Source organism: Rhinatrema bivittatum, chromosome 4, assembly GCF_901001135.1.
Source record: "Rhinatrema bivittatum chromosome 4, aRhiBiv1.1, whole genome shotgun sequence".
Taxonomy (NCBI): Eukaryota; Metazoa; Chordata; class Amphibia; order Gymnophiona; family Rhinatrematidae; genus Rhinatrema; species Rhinatrema bivittatum.
In genome coordinates this window covers 342,565,490-342,592,943 of record NC_042618.1, presented here as the reverse complement: position 1 = coordinate 342,592,943, position 27,454 = coordinate 342,565,490, and the positions used below count along the sequence as shown (strand labels likewise).

At 45.4% G+C, this 27,454-nt stretch overlaps 1 protein-coding gene across 3 annotated transcripts; it reads right to left on the bottom strand.

Annotated features, from left to right (window-relative positions):
• Positions 1-219: 219 nt before the first annotated feature.
• JPT1 (Jupiter microtubule associated homolog 1) lies at positions 220-26,460 on the bottom strand. 3 transcript variants are annotated; one of them, XM_029600561.1, is made up of 5 exons: positions 26,288-26,458; positions 23,503-23,651; positions 11,210-11,298; positions 10,437-10,455; positions 220-1,218 (listed from the first exon to the last, which is right to left on the bottom strand). In XM_029600561.1, exons 1-5 carry the CDS (start codon positions 26,341-26,343, stop codon positions 1,064-1,066), a joined length of 468 nt encoding a protein of 155 aa, XP_029456421.1. In that variant the 5' UTR covers positions 26,344-26,458; the 3' UTR covers positions 220-1,063. The 3 variants fall into 3 exon arrangements, with proteins under 3 accessions (XP_029456421.1, XP_029456422.1, XP_029456423.1); XM_029600562.1 differs by lacking the exon at positions 26,288-26,458 and adding an exon at positions 25,229-25,452; XM_029600563.1 differs by lacking the exon at positions 220-1,218 and adding an exon at positions 9,033-9,142 and having other exon boundaries at positions 26,288-26,460.
• Positions 26,461-27,454: the final 994 nt, after the last annotated feature.

Here is a 27,454-nt window from a genome sequence, read left to right as displayed (position 1 = left end):
TACATGCCCAAGAGACTTAATTATAAAAGAATCACCTTTAGCATAAGTATAATTTGAAGGTTAGGTTCTCATAAAAGCAGTTAAGATTGCTCCTCCAGTAGTAGTTCAACCATTAGGTAGCGGCAGCAACTACTGGACTGTTTGGGTAAGCAGTTGCTGGTCGTTGTTATAAGTGCCTCTCAACACCAGAAACTTAACCAAGTTATTTGCAAATGGTAGCAGAATGAAAGAAACAGTGGTATTGTAAATAAGAGGGGGAGAGGAATACCCCTACTATCTTAATTTGTCTAAATTAAGACAGAAGCAGTGGGGTTGGAGGTATAATCGTGTGGATTTAGAGAAAGCACACACACACACACATCATGAACAGTTGTAATACCCCACCTCCACAATGGATATACACAGGGTTAGGAGTAACAAGCTAGTTTTAGCATAACATAACCCATTGTTACTGTCATTAACAGGGCATATGCATAACCAGTACTGTGTTTTCTCTTAACTAAGGTACCATGTTACAGTTTGAAGAAATGCTTCTGTGGCATAGTTCAATTTTGTTTTAGTTGCTAGCTCATTTTATAGCTATAGAGAGCACTGCTAGCCTCATAGGACAAGTCACTACCCAAAAAGCAGATCAATATCAAGTGAGACACCTGCATAGTGCTGATGGATTCCATTGCATTTGTTTGTTAAACTGTACCATTCCTAGAGCATTGGTAGAGGGTAGCACAATCCAGATATATATTATATATACTCTATAATATATTCACAGATGGGTGGTGGGGGAGGAGAAAAGAGTCACCACATATTTCAGATCATTTTTATTCTTCTCTGCAATTAAAGCTACCCTCCAGCTAAAGTTTTACCATTGGAATATACATCATGCCATTTCCAGCTAGTCACAGGGCACACAAGACAAAAGTAAAGGTATATCTTTAAAAAAGATGGTAGTACATAAAGTGCTTCTTCTGAAATAAATCTTCAAGATATGAATGGGCAGGCTCAAGTTGTGCAGCTCACAAGGGGGAGGCAGTACAGAAAAAAAGTTCAACAGTTCAAGGCAGCGTTAACCAAGTACAAGGCTGGACTTGCCCCCTGGTGGATTTCTTCTAGATGGCACTGCTGCAGGAAGTGTAGGAGTAGGGTCAGCTGCTGGTACAACTACAGGGTCTGTCTCTTCATAAGGGCCCAGGCCACTTTCTTTATCCATCTCATTGTTTTCTAAAAAAAAAGTATAGCTATGTTTTAATCCAGAAGCTTGAAAATTATATTAAAGTCTCGTAGTAGCATTCAGCTTAACAGTGAAGACAGAACTAAAGTTTAGGTCTGTAATCATACTCCATAAGAACAGATATAAGAAATGCTATAGTAAGCCAGCACAATAGGCAAATGACCCACTACTGTCCCTATTAAGGAGTGGCCATTCTGGCTCACTTGAAAGATGCCAGCCACAGAAGGTTGAAATGAAAAACCCAGCCATATTTGGCTAACCAATTTTTCATCTTTATAATGAGCTGCCTGGCAGAAACTCATCCTCTAGATGGTTCCTTCTTAGAAGGAGAGGAGCTTTAACCTACTTAATCTCTACATAAACAAACCACTACATCCCCTTTATCATTTTTATTGTCCTACATTTTCTAGTATTGCCAAAAATGGGGTGGATCAGACCCATACACAATAGTTAAACAGTTGTAGTCACACTAATATAGTAACAGCAGAAAAGGACCAAAAATAGCCCATTCAATTAGAGGCCTTAGTATAGTGCTAGTTTTATCCTCCATTCCTTACTGAATAATTCCTAACATTCTAGTTGCCTTTTTGGTTGCCACTCACCACACTGAGGATTTTAAAGGAAAATTAGTATCCTTACCTGATCATTTGTTCCTATAGTACCACAGATCAGTCCAGACTCCTGGTTTGGCCCCCCCCCCCCCTCTAGCAGATGGGAGACAGAAGTTTAACAAGCTCCACCGTATCTGGGCTGGTGCCACCTACAGTCTGGCAGCATTACTTAATGTCAAAACAGAATGGATTATAAAAACCCCAAACTATACACAGCAACGGAACTGGGAAAAAAAGTGGCTCATGGAACCCCCAGATGGGATCAGCCGCCATGGACTGCAGAATAATACAATCAGTCTGCAAAAAAAACTAGACAGGAATACAAGAGCGTGGACTCTCCAAACTGATTAAGACCCTAAATAGGGTGGGACTCTGGCCTGATCCATGGTACTACAGGAATGAAAGTTATCAGGTAATGATACTAATTTTCCTTTCCCTGTACATACCTGGATCAGTCCAGACGCCTGGGATGTACCAGAGCTTCATCCTACTTGGGATGGGATCCAGAGAGGCCTGCACACAGTACCCCTGCTCCGAATGTCCGACGCCTGAACATACAAACGGTAATGTCTAGCAAAGGTGTGGAGAGACTTCCATGTAGCCGCTCTACATATTTCCTTGGGTGACACCTGATGACTTTCCGCCCAGGAAGCAGCTTGAGAGAGTAGTGTGGGCCCGAAGGCTCACCGGCAATGGCTGCCCACTTAACAAATAAAGCAGAATTTATGGCTTCCTTTAACCAACGAGCTATCATGGTCTTAGAAGCCATATTGCCCCGACAAGGTCCACTCCAGAGCACAAAGATGATTTAACACCCTGAACTCACTGGTAAGTTCCAGGTAGCAGAGCAAAGCTTGGCAAACATCCAACTTCCTTAAATCCTTATAATCTGGGTCCGACTGTCTTCAGAGAAAGCTGGCAGCTCCACTGACTGATTCAAATGGAAAGACACCACCTTGGGAAGAAAGGATGGAACCATACGCAGGGAAATGCCCGAATCAGAAATCCTCAAGGGTTTCCTACACAACAATGCTTGAAACTCCGACAGGCAGCAAGCGGAGGCAATCGCCACCAAAAATACTGCCTTCAAGGTGAGATCTTTCAAAGTCACCATACGCAAAAGGTTCAAAGGGTGCCGAACACAAGGCTTTAAGAACCAAATTCAAATTCCAAGACTGACATGGATCCCGTAGAGGAGGTCTCAAATGCTTCATACCGCACAAGAAAATTGGGAGACATCCGGGTGCGCTGCTAGGCTTAGCCCATGTATGTTACTGTGCAAGGAACCGATCGTGGGCACCTGCACTTGTAAAGAACTCCAGGACAAGCCCTTTGATAAACCATCCCGAAGGAAGCTCAAGACGTCCGAGACTCCCGCTCAGGTACACCAAGCATCAAAAAACGTCCAGAACCTGACATAAGACAAGGAAGGGGAGACCTTATGGGACTGCAACATTGTAGATACCACTGCATCCGAATATCCCTGGGACTTCCTCCGTTTTCTCTCAAAAGCCATGCTGCTAGACAAAAGCATTCAACCTGATCGAAATAAACAGACCCTGATGGAGAAGGTCCGGCAGATCTGTAAATCTCAGGGGAATATCAATGGCCAGTTCTCAGTCGACATTGCATAGATCCCAGAGAATGGGAAGTCCTCTTGAATGTTGTCGATCCCGGCAATGTGGGAGGCTGCTATGCTGAACAAGTTCCGTTCCGCCCAAGAAATCAGCAACTGAGCTTCTAACACTACTAGTCAACTCCTTGTTCCTCCCTGATGGTTGATATAAGCAACTGTAGTCGCATTGTCTGAGAGGATGAGTTCTGACTTGCCCTGGAGAATCGGAAGAAACACCTGTAGAGCCAACCTTACCACTCTGGTCTCCAGGTGATTGATGGACCACCAAGCTTCCTGCTAGACCACCTGCCCTGCATTGACAAACTGCTCCCCAGCCATAAAGGCTGGCATCTGTGGTGACCACCATCCAATCTGGAATTACCAAGGGCACTCCCCGCTGTAAGTTGTCTGGGTTGAGCCACCAGGCCAGACTGGAGTGAGCATATTCCATCAGGGGCAACTGAAGACTAAACTGTTCTAAACTGGGTTCCAGTGGGAAAGCAACACGGATTGCAAAGGCTTCATATGAGTGAAAGGCCAAGGAACTAATTCCAAAGTAGAGGTCATGGAACCCAGCACCTGTAAATAATACCAAACTATTGGAGGAGGCTTGGCTAGCAAGGCCCGAACCTGACCTTGAAGTTTGATCACATGCGCTTCCATGACAGATACTGTGCCCTGATGAGTGTCGAATAAAGCTCCCAAAAATGCCAGGGATTGTGAGGGAGTCAGTCAACTTTTGGACAGGTTGACTACCCAACCAAGGTTTCGTAGCAACTGAAGCACCTCCGACTTTGCTCGGATCAGCCAATCGTCCAAGTATGGGTGGACCAGATATCCTTCCTTGTGGAGCTGTGCTGCCACCATGACCATGATCTTGGTGAAGGTTCTGGGTGCTGTGGCCAGACCGAATGGAAGCGCCTGGAACTGAAAGTGATGCCCCAGAATGGAGAAATGTAGAAAACTGATCTGCTCAGAGGCAGACATGTAGATAGGCCTCAGATCCAGAGATGCCAGAAATTCCCCTCGTCTCACCGAAGCAATGATCTTCGTGTTTCCATCTGGAATCGAGAAATCTGCAGACATCTGTTGACTTGCTTGAGATCTAGTATGGGTCGAAAAGTTCCTTCTTTCTTGGGAACCACAAAATAAATGGAGTACCGGCCCTTTCGAAGCTCCCACCAGAACGATGGCTCAGAGTTCGTGCAGCTGCTGCAGTGTTTCTTGAACTGGTCTGCGCTTTGGTGCAGGGAGAGACCAGAACTGCTGGCGAGGCATATGTGCAAAATCTAATGCGTAACCATGTCTGGTCACAGAGAGGACCCACTGATCAGATGTGATTTTGGCCGACTCCTCGTAGAACAGCATTAGTCTGCTGCCCACTACCGGAGCAGAGGAATGAGCCAGCTGCCCATCATTGGAAGGTCTTTCTCCCCTGGTGCACCTTGGCTGGAACCAGGTCTACCAAAATGCTGCCCCCGAAAGGATGGCGTGTAGGACTGCTGCCTACTGGGCATTGTGACGAAAGGAAGAAACCGATCTTCTGGAAGTCTGGGTCCGACCGCTGCAATAGAGACCTGGAGGGGAAAGCTCCTCTAGACTTAGGTGAGAATAAGGGCATCACCTACCGGAAGATAAGCCGAAGGACTGGACTAGGTCCTCCAGCTCCTTACCGAAAAGGAGCTTACCTTTAAATGGCAAGGAACCTAGCTGAGTCTTCGAAGACACGTCCGCTGCCCAGTTCCGGAGCTACAAAAGATGCAGAGTGGACACTGCCGACACCATGGTCCTGGTAGACATGCGAAACAAATCATGAAAGGCATCAGCACTATAGGGCTTCTTCCTGGGATGATGACTCGCTGGCCAGGAGCTGCTGGACCCAACTGAGACCTGCTAGCAACGAAAAACTACTACATAAATCGCTGCCCGAATCCCCAGGGTGGAGACTTCAAATATCTTTAAGCTGGACTTCCAGCTTACGATTTTGTAGGTCCTTCAGGGCTGTGCCCCCTGTAACCAGAATGGTGGTCTTCTTTTGACTGCTGTCACAGCTGAATCCACCTTAGGAACCCTCAAAAGTTCCAAGGCCTCCTCAGGTAAGGGATAAAGCTTATCCATGGCCTTAGCCACCTTCAGTCCCAAGTTCAGAGTGTCCCACTCCTTAAAAAGTAAGTCAGTGGCTGAAAAATTGAAAGGGAAGTATGTAGGAGGCCCCTGGAGTCCCAACACCACAGGGTCCATAGTGCCAAGCAGAGACTCCTCTTGAGGGAGCTGAATGCCTAGTTCCCCCAGGATAGCAGGTATTAAGAGGTCCTAGCTCATCCCTGCAAAAAAGCCGGACCACCTTTGGATCATCACAGTCTGGCCCATAGGCTCCATGTAGTCCTCCCTGCTGCTGTTCAGTCTCCCCCCCCCCCCCCTCCTCGAGGGATGAGAGGGCAAATCCCCATTGTCCTTATCCTCCGATTCCAAAGACTTGGAATCGGTCACTGGGATTCTTAAAGGCTTTGGCTGCTGCTGTAGCAAAGGATGCATGTCCTGTGGAGCCCGGAATGAGAGGCCTCTTACCCACCTTGCAGGCCTTATGCATGAGAAGAACAAATTGAGGAGGACGAATCCGAAGTAGTATCGTCCGCATCCCCTACAGCAGCATCCGCAGGCTGATATCTGCTGTCTTCAGAGACCCTGTACTGCGGGAACTGACCTGGGAGGAAGATTCTCCTCTCCATGTGCAGCTGAACCATGGGCGTGAATGGAGGCAAAATGGTGCCCAACGACGGAGCCGCTGACCTCAGGGGACCCACGCTGCCGAGAAACGGAGCAAGGATTGTCCCCTGCAGCTCCCATCACCATCTGGACCTGAAGCATGAACCCCTTTGGGACTGCAGAGGCTCCCTCGCCCCTGGAGACACGCCACCCTGAAAACATGGCGGAACTCCCCCCCCCTGCGATCGGGGTAACCCCAGAGAAGAGCTGTGCAAAAAAAAAAAAAAAAGACAAAAACATGCAAAAGTTGTGTTTGGAAAGTACCTGTCCAGCACCTCTTGGGTTCTGAACCTACTGGGGGAGTGAGCTGGGCTCCCTGGTATCACCCCCAGTAGTATGAGCTTTGTTTGCAGGGTCCTCAGCCCACAACAGCTACAGCCTCTGGAACCAAGTGGGATGGTCCCCTCAGGACCTCAACCCTCTGGGAGGCAGGAGACAGACCTGCAGGAACACTGCAGTCTGCCTCCTACAAGGAAAAACAAAAAAAACAAAAAAAAGGCATACTTTGTCTATTCCTAACTAAACAGCTAGGCCCTAACTCAAGACTAGGTTTGGCACATCCTCCACCTGCTGGAGACAGAAGAATACTGCCAGACTGTAGTGGCACCAGCCCAGATAAGGCAGAGTTTGTAGTTAAACTTCTGTCTCTGCTAGAGGGGGGGCCAAACCCAGAAGTCTGGACTGATCCAGGTATGTACAGGGAATATGTTTTCAATAAGAGTTGGGAGAATGAGTATGGAGTCCTTAACTCCTTATAGAGAGGACCCATGATTATGTACATTATTTTTTCCTTTACAATTGTCTACATTAGTCTCATGCCAAAGTACCCCAATATGCATATACATTTTAAGCCAGTTTTAATAAAGTATCATTTACATTTATAAGTGTTCCCCTATGAAAAGTGTTAAAAATGGTAGTCTTGAAAGAGATACCTGGGTCACTAGGTATCTCTTTCAAGACTACCCTCCATTGCCTTTTTAAACAGTTACTAACCCACCACCACCACTAACTGCCTCTTAGCCCATCACTTTTTTTTTTTTTTTTTTTTTTAAAGAAATTGCAGAAGGGACTTTGTCAAATGGCATCAAGCAGCTTGTTCTTAACAGTTAAAGCAACAGCCTAATGAGAAGAGTGGAACAATTTTTGATGTCTTCAAGAATACAGCCATCAGTTTTTGCTAGGGGCTGTATTAATATGCCTAAAATTATGCTACCCTTTTCCCTACTTCCATGTCTAGTGGCTGCATTCAAGGGCCTAAAATTGGCTATTTAGCCAGAAACTGAGTACAGTGATGTCTTATTGTACCTGATTTACAGTAGCCAAGTGCTAGGCTGGAAGGAGGGACATGATTAATAGCAATAGCAGATATGGTACCAAGCTGACTAGATGTGGCCTATGAGAGCAACAGGAGGTCCTATTGCTCAAAAGCATCAGACATACAGCTTTGCTTAGTAGAGCTCCATCTATATCTATTATAGAGATGTGGCCACCAGGTGGCACCTGGAAGAGTGGAAAGGGAACTGAAGACAGACAATATGCTCTGTGCAAAGCCTTAGCTCTGGTCCCCATATGCAGGGCCTCCTCTTCAGCTACCATGAGATGGAGACCCTCTCCTCCTTTGGCAGCCAAGTGATAACTATCTGCAAGCTGCTTCTTCTGGTGGGTAGGTTACAGTAACCTCTATTACACTTATGGCTACACTACTTATAGATTGCAAACTGGTTAAAAAAGGAAGAAGAGACAGGAAACCTAGAGTAGGACTTAAGTGGTCCATTCTCTCAATGGAGGACAGTAATAGTAGAGGGCTGCAGGGATCTGTTCTAGAACCAGTGCTTTTTAATCTTCTATAAATCTCTGTAATGTAGGTTAGGGAGTTAAGCATCTAAAAATAAAAAATGTTTAAAATAGCACAAACTCACATGTTGACAAGACAATGCAGGCAATTTTCTATAGTTACTTTATAACAGAAGACAGCACTAAACTAGGCCCCATTGAAAAAAAATATATAGGAAGGAAGAAGCCAGTTAAGGAAACTAATGCTTAGGCTCCAGGGCTTTCTCCTCTCCAAAAAAAACACAGTAAAATGCTTACACTACATATTGATCAAAAATGCTTATTGACCTTAGCTATGGCAAATGCATTATACCAAAGTGTTTTGCCCACACCACTTATTTGTATAAAAAATTTGCATTTCAATCCACAAGAAAAAGGTTACACCTCATCCTGGTATAAGAAACAAGATGGAAGACCCGGTTTGGTCTGAGTCTCTCACCTATTGGCACATACAATGGCAATCCAGGTTATATCTAGCTAGAAGGATCCCACCAAATAGGTTCATTCCTTCTTGCATGCATAGTGGTTTTCCTACTACTACAGGGCCAATAGTTTATAGACTGTCAGGAACTTGGAAGAGTCCCAACAGAGATAACTAGGGTGGTAACTTGCATCTTTTGCATGGGTAAGTGCATATTATGAACCTACAAGGCTGTGCCACATGTCTTGCTTGCTAAGCCTCTGTAAAAGGCAGCACTACCTTAAGCAGAAAACCCTGGCCCACTGCAGCACTCAACCCTAAACTATTATATTCTATTGGGAGGGGTGAGCACAGCTTCCTTGAACAGAAGGGGTGGAGTGATGATGCTGTTGCAGGAGCCTGGCCTGCATAGATTAGCTTTGGGAGGCTTTGCATGCACTTGACCATACTGCCATCAAGCAGCAATGGAGACAAATGCAATGATTCTTTGGCTTTTGTCAATGGTTGGCATAGGATCTCCTTGAGGCCAGTGTGCAAGAAGCAGAACCAGATGACAACCTTAATGCTGCTGGCTGATAGCGAACAGGTGGATCCGACTTCTGGTGCCCAACATTTTTCTTAAAATTAGGACCAGCATCCTTTGTGGATCATGGATGAACTGCAGTACCCTAGAACAAATGCAATGGGCCATCTTAGTGCACTGAGGGTAGTGCTGGTATGCATTTAAGATTTAACAGCTTGCAGAAAATGGTCTTAAACTACTTCACTTTAAAATGTAAACCGTGATCCAAGAGCAGGAAATGCCTTATAGTAAAAAGGTGCCTAACGTTGGGAGATTAGTCTGCTGCATCTCTGCAATTAAAAAAAAAAAAGTTAAGGGGACAAGACCACTGGTATGGAGGACTTAAATCAGTCCAGCCCATGGAGGAGAATGTCATCTGATGGAAACCAGCCAAAGGAAAGAAGCAGAATTGGACTAATGGTGGTGGCAGCAAGCAGATTTGCTATGCCATGGAATCAAGTAAAAAGACCAGAAACCCAAAAAAATTATCTAGGGTAACTAGAAGGGACAAAACCATATGACCTATGCTGAGCAATCCTGGCCCTCTGGTACAAAGACAAGAGGTGAATGAAGCACAAAATTGCAACTTGATGGCTTGGAGGGAAGGGAAAAAAAAACTGGAGACTGCATGTGGTATAATGGCATGTGTGGGCATGCTCACTAGGATATAGTCAGTGTTATGGAAGCTTTGACAGTTTTGCAGGTCAGGCTCCAGATTGCACTGTATATGAGAAGGGCCATCCTGCTTGTTTCTCAGAAAGAGGAATAGACCAAACCATTAAACTTCAGCCTTACCACCCCAAATAACTAAATCAACTCTGAGGAGAGGAGAGCCCCGCCCCCCCAGGCAAAAATGAAGGGACACCTGCATCAAGGATAGGGAGTTTTCAGTTTTTTCCTGGGAATTCCATTAGTTTTACACTCCCATTTTTGTTCTTGTAATCAGTAGGAAATAGTTCTACACTTTTCTGGGTAAGTTCTTGTAACCACCACTGAAATTCCAGAGAAAAAAAAAGTCTGAAGATTAAGGTCCTTGTGCGGGAAGAAACTAAGCCAGCCCAATTTTCCTAAGTTTAACTAGGCCCTGCATTGGCATAGTGTAGTTTTGAAGGGCTCACTGGGCCTGGACCATGTACAACCACTAAAGATTAAGCTATAAAAACACCACATATTTACATAGTGTGATCTGATATTAGACCATCTTTCAAGTCTACAGCCATGCAAGGGTGTAGGAACCAGCTTTAAAAACAGAAGCCTCAGTTGCTCCACACTTTCCTTGTAAAAGCTGATTTTTCAAGAAAAAAAACTGTGTTCTGTTTAAACAAGTAGGATTACCCATTCTAGCTAAAAAAAAAAAAATAGCTTAAACCTAGCTAAGATCAAAAGAAAAATGTACTTACCAAAGCTATTAGCTTCTCCCTGTGGGGGAGAAAAACACCCAGTTTAAGATGTATTCACTCACAGCACATGTTTTCTTATACAGAATTTATTAAATGTTAAAAACCCTTCTCCTGAGCATTAATTCCAGGAATATATGTCCTGTCTTCTACCCAGGCTTGATAAATTGTATCAGGCTGGCCTGATGACTGTGTGGAGTATCTGGTTTGACTTGTCATTCCTCTGGGGCAGAAGGAAGCTGGAGAGACAATGTTCACAACCCTGGTGGCAAGAAGGGAGGAGTCCATTCCAGTGATTATTCAACTGGCCACAGTGATTAGATTTAGGGTTCATTAATGAAGGCGCCTTGCTAGATGGCCTCTGGCCAGGCAAATAGCAAGCATGGGGGAGGAATATGAAAAAAGTTCCCAGGCAGCTGAATCCCACTGCTGGTTCTGATTAAGCAGAAAAGCCTAGAGCAGGTGAAAAGACTAACAGGCTTATTTAATCTGAACAATTCATGGTTCAACTGGTTTAGTAGCAGAATGGACAGGTGTGAGATGAAAAGCAACAAGATGGAGGACCAGATAAAAGGGAGGTATTGAGGCAGAGGAGAACTCTGGACACTGTCCACTGTATCTTAGTCCAATTTAATTGGTTGTGTGAACACACCAGTCCAAGGTCTTTAGTGACAGCCTATTGAATCAAGAGTAGAGTGTATTTGAAAAAACAGGCACCAGCTATCTTTAACTGAAACAGTTTAGCCGACAAACTCACTGTCACCCCAGCCACCAACCTTATCGGCAGTGTCACCACAGTTTCCAGATGACATTCTCCTCCGTGGACTGGACTGATTTAAGTCCTCCATACCAGTGGTCTTGTCCCCTTAAAAAAAAAAAAAAAAAAAAGTAAATTGCAGAGATGCAGCAGACTAATCTCCCAACGTTAGGCACCTCCTGCTCTTGGATCACGGTTTTCATTTTAAAGTGAAGTAGTTTGTTCAGACCATTTTCTGCAAGCTGTTAAATCTTAAATGGCATAGAAGTAGGCAAAGCATTTAATGGTGAAATTACTACTTGCCTGTTTTGTTTTTCTATTCAGAGTACCCAAACAAAAAGATCCCATGCTACTAATGCCAGTAATAGTGGCTATTCCAAGTCAACTTTAATAGTTTAGTCTTCTGCAGGAACTCCTAGCTACACCAACTACCCTAACCACATCCTCTGGCAACAGATTCCAGAACTTGATTTAGTATGGTTTATATGCCTTCATTTGGAGCAATTCCTTCACAACGGTTCACATGGCACAAAGTAAATCTTGATTAGTGGGCCTGAACAGAAAACCAACATGGAGAACCCCCCCAGAATCCTCTGGTTTTCTTAGCCTGCTTTGGCTGAATGAACTCAAAGTGACTTGCAAACTTCAGCTGGTCAGGCAGGCAAGCTGGCACCAGAAAGGTGAGGCCTATTCAATGGGTCAAAGAAGAAACCAACGGTGGGAGCTTCAAGCACTATTCATGAGTTTTTATCAACACAGCCACAGATGTGTTATCTTGACAAATAAGATTTTAACAGAACAAAGGACTATCTTGAGAGTGGGGGCAAATGGGCCATGCCTGGGAAAACTAATCAGGGCAGTTCAGAGATAGGTTGTCATGTCAACAGCATGATGTGACTATGTAAATGATTCTTTGGGCAGTCACACAAGTTTAGAAACTTCCATAATATGTTATCTATAAAAGAAGGATCACTTCCTGTATACAATGAGATGCTGGTGGACAGGTTGTCAGAGGCATGGTATCAGCATCTCCTGAGAATTGGAGAAATTACTTACCTGATAATTTCGTTTTCCTTAAGCGTAGACAGATGGGACTCAGGACCAATGGGTATAGTGTGCTCTTGATAGCAGTTGGAGACTGATCAATCTGACGTCAGCCCTAGTACATATACCCGTGCAGGAAGTGCAACTCTTCAGTATTCTCCTCGAAAAGCATTGTGGATATATGCATGACTGAATAATTTGAATAACTAACTTAATATGAACCGGTTGCATTGGCTATAGCTGGAGACCGCCAGTGCCCTCAACTGAGAAACTGACACCCAGTAGGATGGGTGTCCTAAATGAAGGAAGCATGGCTTACCCGTGAATCACTCGCTCCTGGGGATATTTCCCCGAGAATGCCATGAGTAACGGTAGTCGTGGGTGGGTTGCTGAGTCCATCTGACTACACCAAGGAAAACGAAATTCAGGTAAGTAATTTCTCCATTTCCTAGCGTGGACTCAGGACCAATGGGATGTATAAAAGCTAATCCCGATCCAGGTGGGAGACTGCCTGTGACCCACTTAGTATTGCCCTTGCAAATGCTGTGTCCTCCCGAGCCTGAACATCCAGACAGTAGAATCTGGAGAAGGTATGGATGGAGGACCATGTAGCTGCCCTGCAGATCTCGGTGGGTGACAGCATTCTAGTTTCTGCCCATGATACTGCCTGGGCTCTGGTAGAATGGGCCTTGACCTGTAGAGGTGGCAGCTTGCCAGCTTCTACGTAGGCTGCCTTGATCCAGCGGGCAATGGTTGCCCGTGAGACCGCTTCCTTGTTTCTTTCCGCTGTGAAGGACGAAAAGGTGGTCCGTTTTTTGTACGGGCTTGGACAATGCCAGGTATCTGGATAGGAGTCTGCCAATGTTGAGGTGGTGGAGACCACGGGCTTCTTCCGAATTCTTCCGGGCATACGTTGTTGGTAGTGAGATGGTCCCCGGGGTGAGCCTGAGGAACGGCTCACAGCAGGACAGTGCTTGTAGTTCTGATATGCGGCGGGCTGAACACACCGCCAGCAGAAACACCGTCTTCAAGGTTAACAGGCGAAGGGGACAGGCCTCATAGGGGTCTGAAGGCAGTTCCCACTAGGAAGTCCAAAACGAGATTGAGATTCCACAGAGGTACCAGCCATTTTAGTGGTGAGCGAATGTGTTTGACTCCTTTCAGGAAGCATGACATGTCTGGGTGAGAGGCTATGCTGTCGCTCCCGCTCTTGAAGCTGTAGCATGACAGGGCAGCCACCTGTACCTTGGAGTTGAGGGACAGGCCCTTCTGTAGTCCGTTCTGTAAGAATTCCAGGATCACGGGGACAGTGAATGAGCGTGGTTTGATGTTGTGGTCTTTGCACCAGGCTTCAAATACTCTCCAGATCCTTTTGTACGTTAGTGATGTGAAGAACTTGCGTGCTCGTAGGAGGGTGTCTATTACCGCCCCCGAGTACCCGTTCTCAGGCGAGCCCTCTCAATGGCCAAACTGTAAGAGAGAATTGAGCTGGGTCCTCGTGGAGGATCGGAACTTGTTATAGCAGGTCCTTGTGTGGGGGGTTCCCTGCCAGCAGTCTTCTCATGTCTGCATACCAGGGTCTTCTTGGCCAGTCTGGAGCCACCAGAAGAACTAATCCCTTGTGTAGGTGTATCTTGTGAATGATTGCGCCCAGTAGGGGCCACGGCATCGATCCCTTGGGACTGCAGTTCCCGCCTGCGGCTGAAGTATCTGGATACTTGGGCGTTGATCTGTTTGCCAGAAGGTCCATGTCCGGTGTCCCCCACGATCCACTATTATCTTGAAGGCTGTGGGTGACAGCCTCCATTCTCCTGGGTCTAGACTTTCCCTGCTGAGGAAGTCTGCCGTGATGTTGTCTTTCCTGGCAATATGGACAGCGGAGATCTCCTGGAGGTTTGCTTCCGCCCACACCATCAGGGGGGTCTATTTCTAGGGACACCTGTTGGCTTCTGGCTCCCCCCTGCCAGTTGATGTAGGCCACTGTTGTGGCGTTGTCCGACATTACTCTGACCGCTTTGTTTCGAAGTCTGTGGGCGAACCGCATGCAGGCTAGTCTGACTGCTCGAGCTTCTAGGCGGTTGATGTTCCATCCCGCCTCTTCTGCGTTCCACTGCCTTTGGGCGGTTAGCTCCTCGCAGTGTGCTCCTCATCCTTGTAGACTGGCATCTGTGGTGATTAGAGTCCAGGTTGGTGAGGAGAGACTTTATCCCTGGCTCATGTGGCTGGCCTGCAGCCACCACTGTAGCTGGGTCCGAGCTCTGCCTGGGAGTGATAGATGTACAGTGTAGTTCTGGGACCGTGGGCTCCAGCCCATGGCACAACTTCCAGTGTGGATGCCATCAGCCCGAGGACTTGCAGGTAATCCCATGTTGTGGGACGAGGATCGTCCAGCAAGGTTTGTAGCCAGTTCCACAATTTTGATCTCCTTGTGGGGGGTCAGGCTGACCTTGTCCTCTATGGTGTCGAATCGGACTCCTAGGTACTCCAGCAACTGAGGGCTGTAGGGAGCTTGTGTTTGTGTTGACTACCCATCCTAGGCTTTCCAGCAGAGTTTGACTGCTGGTTGCTTTCCTCTGGTGACTTTGCTCTGATCAGCCAATCGTCCAGGTAGGGGTGAACAAGCATTCCTTCCTTCCTCGGTGTTGCCGCCACCACCACTATTACCTTGGTGAACATCCGGGGTGCTGTGGCTAACCTGAAGGGTAGTGCCTGGAACTGGTAGTGACTGTTCAGGACTTTGAAGCATAGGTAGCGCTGATGTTCCTGATGAATGGGGGATGTGCAGATAGGCCTCCGAAAGATCCAGGGATGTGAGAAACTCTCCTGGTTGTATTGCCCTTATAACAGATTGTAGGGTTTCCATGGGGAAGAGAGGGATCCTGAGGTGGCGGTTGACTGACTTGAGATCCAGGATGGGCCTGAATGTTCCCTCTTTCTTGGGAAAGATAAAATAAATGGAATAATGGCCAGTATTTATTTCCTGTGGAGGTACTGGGGTTATGGCCTCGAGTGCCAGTAGCCTGGACAGTATGGCTTCCACCGCCGCCCTTTGAGGGGTCGTGGCAGGGGGACTCCACGTACTTGTCTGGAGGGGTTCGTAGGAAATCCAGGTAGTACCCCTCCCGAATGATGGCTAGGGCCCACTTGTCAGAGGTTCTTGACCCATCTGTGGTAGAATAGGGCTAATCTGCCCCCTATGGCTTTTTCCCTTGGATGGGTCGGCTGAATCTCCTTGTGGGGTGCAGCTGGGGCCTGTACCCAAGCTGGCTCCCCCTCTTGTTGTGCTTGGTCCGAAAGGACTGGTTCCTGCCCGTAGGGCGGGGTGCTTGATAGTTGTTCCTGTAAGGATTGAAGCGCTGCGAACTTCTGCCCCTTGACCGGTAAGATTTTAACAGAGCAAAGGACTCTCTCGAGAGTGAGGGCAAATGGGCCATGCCTGGGAAAACTAATCAGGGCAGTTCAGAGATAGTCACATCATGCTGTTGACATGACAACCTATGTAAATGATTCTTTGGGCAGTCACGCAAGTCTGGAAGCTTCCACAATATTATGTTATCTATAAAAGGATCACTTCCTGAATACTATGAGATGCTGGTGGACCGGTTAGAGGCATGGCATCAGCATCTCCCAAGAATACTTATATTGTTCAATAAAAGATTGTTTTTCACTGAAGATCTAAGTGTTCTTGTCTCCCTAGCCATAAGTCATAAAAAATGGCATGTGCTTAATCTAAAAAAACCCCCAAACACTATTACATCATATTAAATAGTATTAAACAATAAAAAACATTAATAATTCTAAAAGCATAATCTATAGCATAAAAATATCAATCTTGAGATCCTTATAACTGAATGGGAGGGTGACAAGTCAGGATGAGAGGGAAAGTGTCTGAAGCATGGAGGGTCTATACCAGTAATTGTGGTTTTTCCCCCCAGGTGTGGAAGGCATACAGATGAGGCGGTGTGGCCTTTATGCAAGATGGCTGCTTTAATCTAAGCTCTGGTGACCCTTGAGCCAATTTTACTGCAATCCCTGCCCTTAGTATCTGGGACCAGACTATGCTAGTGCATGCTACTAAAAAGGTCTGAATTTCAAACAGTATTCTTATATTAAAGCAACTGAGTCGCAAGAGCCTGTAGGCCCCGACAAGCACCCCAGTCCTGGAGGACACTGCAGACAACATCCAGATCTCCCAGAGGATGAATTCTGGCAATGGTTCTGCCAACTGCAAAACGTTATGTGCGATTCCAAACTGGATCTTATTTAAATGCTTTTATAGACTGGTATTTGTCAAAACATATCAGTTTACATGGAACTAAACAGCAAAAATACATTAAACAGGGAGTTAAGAACTTGGGGGTATAACTTGTACAGAATTAGCAGAGTAAGGTATATACAATATCTACAAGTGTTCAGTAATATTCATGTATGAGTAAGGGGTTTAATAATTTGGGGGGGGGTTTAACTAGTAAAGGGGAATACAGGTGGGTGGGTGATTTACAGGAGTAATAAAAGCAGAATATTAAGGGGAAAGGTTTCAAGATTAAGGGTCCAGAATAGGAGGTATGGGGGGCAGGTGACTATTCAGGGAAAGCTTGTTTAAATAGCCATGTTTTTTTTTTTTAATGTTTGTGTACTTGGCTCTAGCCAAAGATCAGTTGGCATGGAGTTCGAGGGTAGGTCCAGCAAGAGAGAAGGCGTGGTCTTGTGGTACAGAGGTGCGTGGACTTGGGGGTATGAATGGTTCCCTTATAGGCAGATCTGATTGGGTGGTTGGATGTGTGTAGGTGGAGGGAATTGTCAAGCCAGTGAATGTTGTTGTAGATTGTTTTGTGAATAGATAGGCTTTTGTAGGTGATACGAAAGGCAATTGGGAGCCAATGAAGTTCCTTGAGGAGAGGAGTAATGGGGTCTGTTTTATGGATTCTTAGAATTCTTGCAGTTGCGCTCTAACATTTGGAGGGTTTAAGGGTTGAGGTGGTGAGGCCTAGTAACAAGGCGTTACAGTAATCTATTTTTGAAAAAATAGTGGATTGGAGGACTGTGCGGCAGTCATTAAGGTGGAGGATTGGTTTGAGCTTTGAGTACATGGAACTTTTAGTAGCATTTTTATGGTTGTATTGATGAAGGTTTTTAGGTTGAATTGGTTGTCAATAATGACACCAAGGTTTTGTACATTTTGCTGGAGGGAAGTAGAAAGGGGGTTGGGGGGGGGGTCATTGAGTGTGGAGATGATTAGTTCTGTTTTTGCAGTGTTAAGAGGAAGTTGGTGAGGAGGCAGTTTATGGAGTTAAGGTAGGTTTCCCAGGTTTTAAGAGATGTGTAGGGATTCTTGTATAGGGATGAGGATTTGATCATCATCTGCGTAGATATAATGGGTGAGGCTGAGGTCAGAGAGGAGTAGGAGGTATTTGTTAAAGAGGGTAGATGAAAGGGACAACTCCTTGGGAGAGATGGGTTTAGATTCTGTGTATTGCCTTTTTTCCTGGTAGGATTTGAACCAGTGTTAAGGCAGCTCCTGAGATCAATTTCTGTGAGGCATTTGATTAGAATGTTGTGGTTAATAGTGTCAAAGGCAATGGAGATATCTAATATGGCAAGTAAGTAGGGGTGTCCCTGGTCAAGACTTTTAAGGAGGGTATCAGAGATGAGGAGGGTTTCTGTACTGAAACCAAATTGGGATGGGGATAGGAAGTTATGGTTCTCCAAGTGGTCAGTGAGTTGTGTGTTGACAATTTTTTCCATGACTTGTCAGGAAGTGGAGGTTAGAGATTGGTCTGTATTTTGCTGTATCTGCAGGGTTGAGGTTGTATCTTTTTAGAATGGGTTTCACTATTGCATGTTTTAAGGAATCAGGGACTTTGCCATGGGTGAGTGAGCAATTGATTATATTGGCCAAGGGTTTGGCAGTTGTGCTTGCAATGGGTAGTAGGGCTTTGCTGGGTGAAGAGGGGTGTAGTCTCTTTAGTATGGTTTCTATTTCTGAAGCTGTAGTAGTGTCGAGGGATTCTAGCGTGGCATTTGTATATTTAATGGAGGAGTGCATGGGAGTGGTGAATCGTTGAAGGATGTATGGCGATATCTGACTTGGAAAGAAATGGCAGACATGGCCACAGGGTGGATGAATGTGATGGTCTGGAGGCCCATGCAGACAAATTGAAGTTACAAGATAGCTACGATCACCTGTCTCTGGACTTGCAGAGCTCCACACTAAAATGGAGACCTAGAGAACTGGAATTTCCATTGCAATCCGACTCTGGTATACCACGAGATCAGGACTATAAAGATTGCTGTGAAATGGTGCAAAATGTATTTTCCTGGGCCAGAACAAAGACAGTCTCCCCATTCTATAGGGCCAGTGGAAGAGTGAGCGCATCTATCCCTGGGCCTGAAAGTGGGAACAGGCCTAGGGATATTGTGGCTTGTTTGCTCTGGTTCCTGATTAAAGAACAAGTTTTGGTGGTGGCCAGGAAACATGGCTATGGCAATCACACTCCATAGAGCCACACGAACACTATCACTGATTACTATAAAGAACAGGTTGGACTTTGCAAAGAGGGATTCTATTACCAGTGGTTGTTTTAGGCCTAGCAATCACAATATGTGGTACCACCTCTAAGGCCAAAAAACAGTAGTGGAATCAGAGGCCATCTTGGCCTGCAGCAGGCATTGTGTCAAGACTCCTGTCCTTGCCAAAACACTAGCAATCCCCTCTAAAGCTGTACCTTGCTGGCAGAGTGGACAAGGTAGGTCACAGACTACAAAAACTCCGGAGACTCACTTTCAAAAGACAGTGGGAAAGGCTGGTTTACCCACCCCAGTTTCTAATTTTTTTTCCTCTAGATTACTAGTTTCATTGATGGCCAGTATTATTGGTTACTTTTCTCTTAATATAATTAAGTGGTTTCTTGTATATTAAGAGGTGCAGGGATTCACTTTGGTTGTTTATCATGCTGATATTCCTACATTGTGGGGGTGGCTTGGGGAAACTCTACTGCATGGGCTCAGTTTTATCTCTCATTCTCCAAGCTGCTTATGTTCTCCCTGACTGCAGTAGTGGTTCTGCTAGAGTGTACTAATGGTTGGATTAGGAGTGGGGAATGGGTTTTGGGGCAGGGGATACATTGGCAAACTGGTGTGATTTTTGGACACCATGGGAGCATTGTTCATAGATGGGATGGTGTTCAGGTTTTTGTGCTGGGTGTATGGGTGCCTGAGGGGTGGAGATGTATGAATTAGAGTAGAGTAATGTTTTCTTGGTGCTCGCTCATTCTGGATGTCTGATTTCAGAATCTTATCCCTGAATATATGGGAACTCAATATACCTCACAAGAAGCAGCTCCTCAAATCAGATCCCCTGGGTGGGAGGGGAGGGTGGTCATCCAAGGTGCTTTTGCAAGAAATGTACTTAAACAAGCACCGTTTGTGCTGGCATGTTTTCCCTTCCCAGGTTTGGTTTTTTTTGCTGCTGCTACTATATCTTCAAAGTATGCAGGTGTTGGGGGGGGGGGGGGGGGGGGGGAGGGAGAAGGAATATTGTTTCACAAGGATTTTAAAGGAATGATTGTTGAGGGTTGCTGATCTTTCGGGGAGGTTTCTTCTGGTTCAGTTCCAGTTAGAGGGGGAGCTATGTTCCCACTGAGGGGTAGGGGGATTTCTTCTTCACTTTTTTTTTTTTTTTTAAACAAAGAGTCATGGAAAAGGGCTTGCTGATTGTGGCAGGGGATTGAAATGACACTGCTTCCCAAATTGGATAATTCGGGGGGGGGGGGGAAGAGTGTGCACAGATTGGGCTCTGGGAAACACACTAATGGAGATGGGATTTGGTAGATGCTTGCTGTCATCTTTCCCAAGCCTAGAAACTATTTCTACTCCATCCCTCAAATCTTATTCTAGGATTTATTTTCTTAAGCAGACACTGGGCACATTTCCTGGTCTGATTGTGCTCTAGTGTGGATGGCTCTGGGATATCAAGCAGGACAAGGGTGGGAGCAGGGCCAGATTCCAGGTAAAGATCGGTTTGGGGATTTTCCGCCCAGGCGATACCCCGTGGTCTGCCAAGCACGGCTCTGTCGTGGCCCTGCTTGGCAGACCACGTGACCGGCCCACCGGGGGATGCCCAATCCACCCCCGGGTTGGAGGAATTGATAACTTAATGATACCCTGCTTGGGGATGAGACTTTTTGCTCTCAATTCCTGTTATTAGGGATTACATAGTAATCCATGTGGACGACATTAAACCCTCTTCTCTGGGACAGTTTGAAGGCTGTTTGGGGCAACTGATCTCCAGGGCAGCTTTTAACAAGAAAAAAAATCTGAAAAGAAAGAGCAATTGACAGCAGAATTTCTGCTCCGGGAAAGTTACATCTGATTCTCTTTAGACAAATTTTGCAATTCAGGGACAAACTGCAAGCTGTTGAGATTGATCAGATAGGGCTTCAAATGCAAAGGGCCCAGCAGGAGCATTTTGAGTGGGCTAACAAAGCAAATAATCTGTTGGCCTGTTTGCTTAAAAGCACTAAGATCAAATCAGATAGGGGAGAGCTGCTCGTGTCACCCAAAGAGATTCATACTGAGTATTTGTATAAGGTGGACTCTTCCATATCTGGGGCCCAGATGTACCATTACCTGCATGAGACAGATATACCTTCCCTGTCAAAGGAAGAACAGCAGTTTGATGGCAAAACTGCCTTTTAGATCTTTAATCACCTGAGAAGTCTCAAGGTGAATGAAGCCCCAGGTTTAGATGGTTTTACCACCCTTGGTTTTTTATGAAGGGCTTTCCTCAGAATTAATACCTCTCCTACTGTAGTATACCTCATTAAGTTTGGGCAATTTGCTATTTCCGGGGTCTAACGCAGTTGGGATAACTATTCTTGCTAAGCCAGGGAGGGATCTGACCTTATGTGGTTCTTACTGGTTTATTTCACTGATCAATGTGGATTATAAAAGATTCTGGTGAAAAATGTTGGCCAACCACTTGAACAGGGTAGTGGCTCGTGCAGTGCATCCCGACTGGTCAGGTTTTATCCCTGGCTGTCGATAACGGGCACAAGATAGACTTGATATGGTGGGTTAAGAACGAACAGATTCCAGCACTTTTGCTTTCAGTGGATGCTAAGAAAGTGTTTTACATGATGCACTGGAGAAAATGAATTTTGGGTCCTTTCCTTAATTGGCTACAGCAACTCAAACACCAAGACCTGTGTCAGTCAATGATTACTACTCTCCCTTTCCCTTGATACTGCAGGGGACGAGACAGGGTTGGCCCTTGTGCCCATTGCTGTTTATTTTTAGAAGCTTTGGAGATTTCTATCTGGAAGTCGATTGATCTCTGGGGTTTGAGTGGGGGGATTGGCAGTTTAAGTTCTCTTTTCGCTGACTACATTTACTCTGATGGACCCAGTCTGTTCTTTAGAGAAGATTGTTGCTGCTATGAGTAAAGCCAGAGACCCTACTGAATGTAAGTTAAATCTAGAAAAGTCTGAATTTAGCCTCACTGTTCCTAGTGACCAGCTTCCTCTGCTGAAAAATGTTCTCCTTCAAGTAGGAAAGAGAGCATTAAGTACTTGAGCATATGGATTAGCAACTCTTCCTGGATGAGTTATTTGAGCTGAAATGCCCCATTCCTAAAGAATATAGGTCATGATTTAGATTTTTGGTCCAGCCCCACATAGCAGCTGTCCTCCCCAGACAGGACAATCAAAATGAACATGCTACTGCAGCTGGGATTTTTTTTTGCAGTCTCTCCCAATTCATAACCCCAATGCTATGCTGAAGTGTTGGCAGAGATGTATATTTGCCTGAATAGCCAGTAGGGTTGTGCCAAATTCCAGGGTGGTTTGGGGGTACCTAATATTCATTGGTATTATGCAGCAGTGCAGCTTTGCGCTATTCTGGACTGACATGGGGGAAAAATGTTAAGCACTGGGTGTGGATAGAACATTCTATGGGGAGAACACCTCTATGGTGTTTAGTAGGGCAGTTGCAATCCTCGTGGCCATGACTGCAGTGTATGCCTTTAATGCCCAGCACTACTTTGAAGGCCTGGCAGCAATGGAAGCTGCAGGTGGGCTCTCAGATGTTCTCAATTCTGCCATTAACTATAATTCCTTTCCCAGCCAGTCTATTCATTGCTTTCGGCATTGGGTGTCTAAAGGTCTTACTTGCTTTGAATCTTTTTTTTGGGGGGGGGGGGGGGGGGGGGGGCACAAGGCTATGTTATTTTTTAGGAGCTACAAGACAAATTTGAATTAGGGTGGGGAAAACTGACTTCTCCAGTTTCAGAAAGGGTGGGGGGTCCGATTTATCCTTGGGAAAGACTCAATTTGAGCATTGGTGTGATCACGCCGACTCCTTGGAAGGAATGATCTCAAGTCTAGATTTCTTAGCCAGGACCCAACCGTTGCTGTGCCTTGGGGTGAGAGCTATCTGATGAGGCTTGGGACCAAGTTTTCCTATGTACGAAATAAAGTTCCATCTCTGCATACTTGCAGGAAAACAGTACGAGTCAGGTTGAGGTGGTACCTCTGGAGTGCTTTCATAAGGCCTTCCCAGCTCAGATTGACCTTTGTTGGAAGGGATGTGGTAGTAGTGTCCTCTGTTTTGGGCAGTTTCTCTCATAAGAGACTAGGTACTCCCAACAAACCTCCTCCTGAAAATGCACTGTTGAATTTTCCCCTTATGCGCATCATTGTTCCATCAGATTATGATCTCAGCCCACAGATGGAAATCTGATATTGTCCCTATGATGTTAAGCAGATAGGATATGTCTTGTCCAAATTGACAGCTGTTAAAAATTAGTGTTTCATAAAATATGGGATCCATGGTGGGGGGGTCAGTCCACCTGTACATTCCTTCCCAGACCTTGTTTTTTTGGGGAGTCTGATTCCTTTGAATGCCTTATAGCCAACATGTGCATTGTTTAGTTGCTATACAGAGGTTTCCTTTGTATCATATCTACTGGTGATGTTTGATGTATAAGGGGGAGATTTACTGTTTAACTTTAAGCATTGGTTCCTGTGTAGTATTCAGCTGTAGGACAGCTTGTTCTGTTTGTGTTGTATTTTAACTGCTGTTTCTACAATAAAACTATAATTTACAAGGAAGTTATACAGATGAAAAGCCAGGTAAAAACCACAGATAAAGGAAATGCAGCTGAAGATTTCTAATATCAATTGTGGAATGACCCCATACTATCCTTCCAAAACCTGAAATACATCAGTTAGAAACCAATTTTTAGGCAAGAATTCTGAACTGAATTTGTACCTGAGAGGTTAGTCCGAGAGGTTGTGCATGGTAACTCTTCAGGGGGTCCGAAGATATTGGAAGCCATTCTGTTCTTTCTCACTGGCTGTTGTACTTTTTCTCCAGTGCCAAGTGAGAAGCTGGAACCCCCACCTGGAGGCTGCAGCACTCTGGAAAAACAGCACATTTATCTTGTACACTTACAGACTAAACAAGGTGACCAGAATTAACCACTAGTACTTAAACTAATGAAAGAGACTTTCTATTAATGCTCACCTTTTCAGCCTGAGCAATGGATTAAAATTAGCCAATATCCAGATAAAATTGTTGCACCACTGAGATTTTATTCACATATGTTTTTTCTTTTATGTTTTCTGTTAAGTAACCTTTTTTCAAGTTCCTACCTTATGCCTTTAACAATTTTATTATAAATGTTCTCTGTATTTGACTATGGAAATATTTTTTCCTGCTTTTTCTGTAAACCGGTATGATTTGCATTTTAATGTAAGAATGTCGGTATATAAAAATTATAAATAAATAAATATGTAGAACAAAATTGACAGCTGTAGATATTCCAAAATTGCTCAAGTGTCTGAACCCCAGGGGAGCAAGGTGACTTCAAGAACTGGATTTGGTAGCTGTATCACCATCCATGCCAAATACTAGTTTAAGAAGTGCAAATTTAAACTCAATACATTTAGACTAAATGTATGTCTACCTTAAAAAGTGGACAATATATAATAGAACCCATACTTTAATTTGTAAATTCTCAAAATACATCTTAATTTAAATTTTAAGTCAAATGTAAAACTAAATTACTGCCATTCAATTTTTTGAATGGAACAGAGTATTTTAAGATTAAGGTGTGTCTTAAGGACTAAGAAGCTTCACCTTAGCCAATTTGCTAGTTTGGCCAGAGCACAGTAACCTAAGAGTGCAGACTGCCAAAACCTGCCTTCCAAGCCTACTCATAATTAAAGAGTACAGATTTCATATCACTGCATTACCTGTTTCTTTATATTCAGCAAACCTGAATATAGGCATACTTTGCAAATTATTTTGCTTCCAAGTCCCATAAAATTGTTTCATGACTTGTAGATAAGCATAAATTTGACTAACCTGAGACCAACTTAAGTTCTTGCTACACTTGTGACTCAGTTTATAGTAAGTAGGAAAACACCAGCAGGAGGCATTTAAGATTTGATTAGTCAAGTGCTAGTTGAATATGATTTAGGGAAAAGCTAGCCAAAATTGGCCAAGCTTTATGCTTGGAAATGCAGAGTATAAGTTTCAAAGTTTCCTGAAAATAAGGTAAAATGTCTCAAGATGTACCTGTTCCACAACTGTGAGTGTGCGAGATTTAGGCATCAAATTAATTGTTGCCACATTTAACTTCAGCATAGAGTTGAGTTACCCGGCAACACCTACGGGAGGCTTTATAGTTTTCAAAAAGCAGTAACAATCAACTATACATGTCAATAGTTTGAAACACATGCCAGTCTCCCGTCCTGGATATTTTGAGGACAGGAGACTAGCATGTGTCCAGAACCAAACCAGTCTAAGGTGCCAGCCGAGGCCTGTCATTTTTGAAGTTGCGCTGTTTCCTAGTCATCCTTACAGACACCCCATAAAATGGCTCCTTGTAGTAACAGTTTCTTGGGGACCCTCTCCCCCAAGCCTGGTTACGGCATGTTTGACCGAGAACAGGCTGGGAGCTGGGCAGACTGCAGCAGGGAAAACGACTCACTTCATCCAGACTCCGATCAGTCAAAGGGTCTAGCATCCGCTTCCTTCTACAGAAGGATCAGAGTGCGCAAATTCCTCCAACCCGAATTCGGCCCCACCCAGATCCCGACGCGTTAAATGCAGCAGGTCTCGCAGCCAAGGCGGACAGCAAATCAATTGGGCGAAACTGGAACTGCTGGGAAGTTAAAAGGATTTGCCGTTTACCAACAGCAGCACAAGCGAAGCCTGGCTAGATGGAACAAAGACGGGGAGGTAACCAGAAAAAAAAAAAAAAAAAAAAGTCAGAGGAAGGAGAAATCCCCAGGACCGCTGAGCCCCGGCTCGCCCTCGCCACCTGTCGGATAATGGCTCCTCTCCCCTCTGCACGGGTCAGGCACAGCATTACCAAGTCCACCCCAAAACTCTCCGTAGCGAGTCAACAATTGGAACTTGGCAGTTTCTTAAAAAGAAAAAGAAAAAAAAAAACCGAACAAACTATTTTCCACGTTTAAGTATCGCCTCCTTCTAATTGGAGGCGAGGTGGGGCCGGAAGGCACGGGCAGAAAATTAGGGTCACGAAGCCTCCCAAGTTAATGAGACGCAAGCGTTTCCGCTTCGCCCCAGACTGGAGGCTGCAGCGACCGCACATGACGGTAAAAAAATAAATAAATAAATAAAGCCAGAGGCGGCTCGGCCGTGAGCGAGCCCCGCCAGGAAGGAACAAAAGAGGCGCAGCAGCGGATTTCTAACTGAACGCCAGCCCCCAACCCGCCGGTAATACTGCGGTTAAGGCGACCTCGCTACAGCTCCCAAAGATCTATGCACCCATAGCGAGGAAGGAGCTTCTCCCGACAGAACAAAGGCAGGGAAAGGATGAAGGATGAAGGATGAAGGATCGCCCCCCCCCCCCCCCCCCCTATTCTTTCCCTTCTCTGGAAAGTGCAGGGGACGGACGGACGGACTTCCAGGCTCGCCCAGACAGGACAGGCCGCTCGCCTTCTCCTCCCACCACAGGACAGAGCGATAGCAGAAGCCCAAACGCCAAGCCACGCTCTAGCACCGACCCCGGGGAGAGGCTTACCGGGAACTGCTCTTCCCCTCCGGATTCATCCCCTGAAACGTGGTGGTGGTAGTCATGGTGGTGAGGGGGGGACCAGCCCAAACCTATCGCAGCAGCAGCCAAATAACGTAAACCCACAATCACTCCAACGATACCGGTAACCGCGGCAGCGTTAACTGAAAGCTTTTGCCGGACAGAGGTTCTTATACGTCAGAAAAGCCTCCTCCGGCGCGCTCTCATTGGAGGATATTTTTTTTCAAAGAATGGCTGAATTTTTCATTGGCTCCTCTGAGCCAAACCTACTCACAATTGGTTAGTATTGTTGTCAGTAAAGGAAGAGAACTGTGGCTAAATCCCGCCCCATGTATTATTTTGCTTTGAGCTGGGATTGGCTTTAAGGAGCCGGCTTCATTTAGGAACCGGTAGATTTGATTGGTTTATGTAATTTACTCTATGGATTTAGAACTACTATAATCAAACCATGGTCCGAAAACCAGACTGGACTAATAAGGTGCCCCAGTCATGGTAAATGACAGCAAAGACCAAGATGGTCCATCGAATCTGCCCTGCAGATGTTTCTGTGTTGTAACAACCGCTTACAGAATACCTCCGTGACATGGGTGTCAGAATAGGGTAAAACATAGGGGTCATGGCCCCACCATAATCCGGCCTTTTCTGAAGAATCACTGTGGGAAATCCGGGTGGGGCAGGCACCAGTTGTTCTAGGAAGGCAAAAGCAACATGCCTCTGCAGGTCCTCCAGCTCTCAGCATCTGAACTGATAAACGGCTCGATACAGTATCGTTCGGTTGAAGATTTCCCGTCTGTAACGTGCTCGGAGCGCACAATTCGGACGCGTAAGGCGATTCAGTGATACAGTCTCCAGTTTCGCGCGTCCTTAGCGCTTTTTAAAACAGACGCATAACCCTTTCCGCACGCGGCATGTATATGATGTGTAAATGAACGAATTAGCTGTATAATGAAGGAATTAGCTATTCCCCTCCGATACTGTAACGGGCGCTGATATTATCTCCTTAGTAACCCGCTGTTTTGCCGCGGCCTTAACATGTTAGTTTACCGCCTCCCCCTAGTAGGTGTTAGGACTGTGAGTCTAGTAACAAATCCATCAACACCACTTAAGATACTCAAACACAATAAAAAAAAAAGGCGATACAGAGATGAGCGAGAA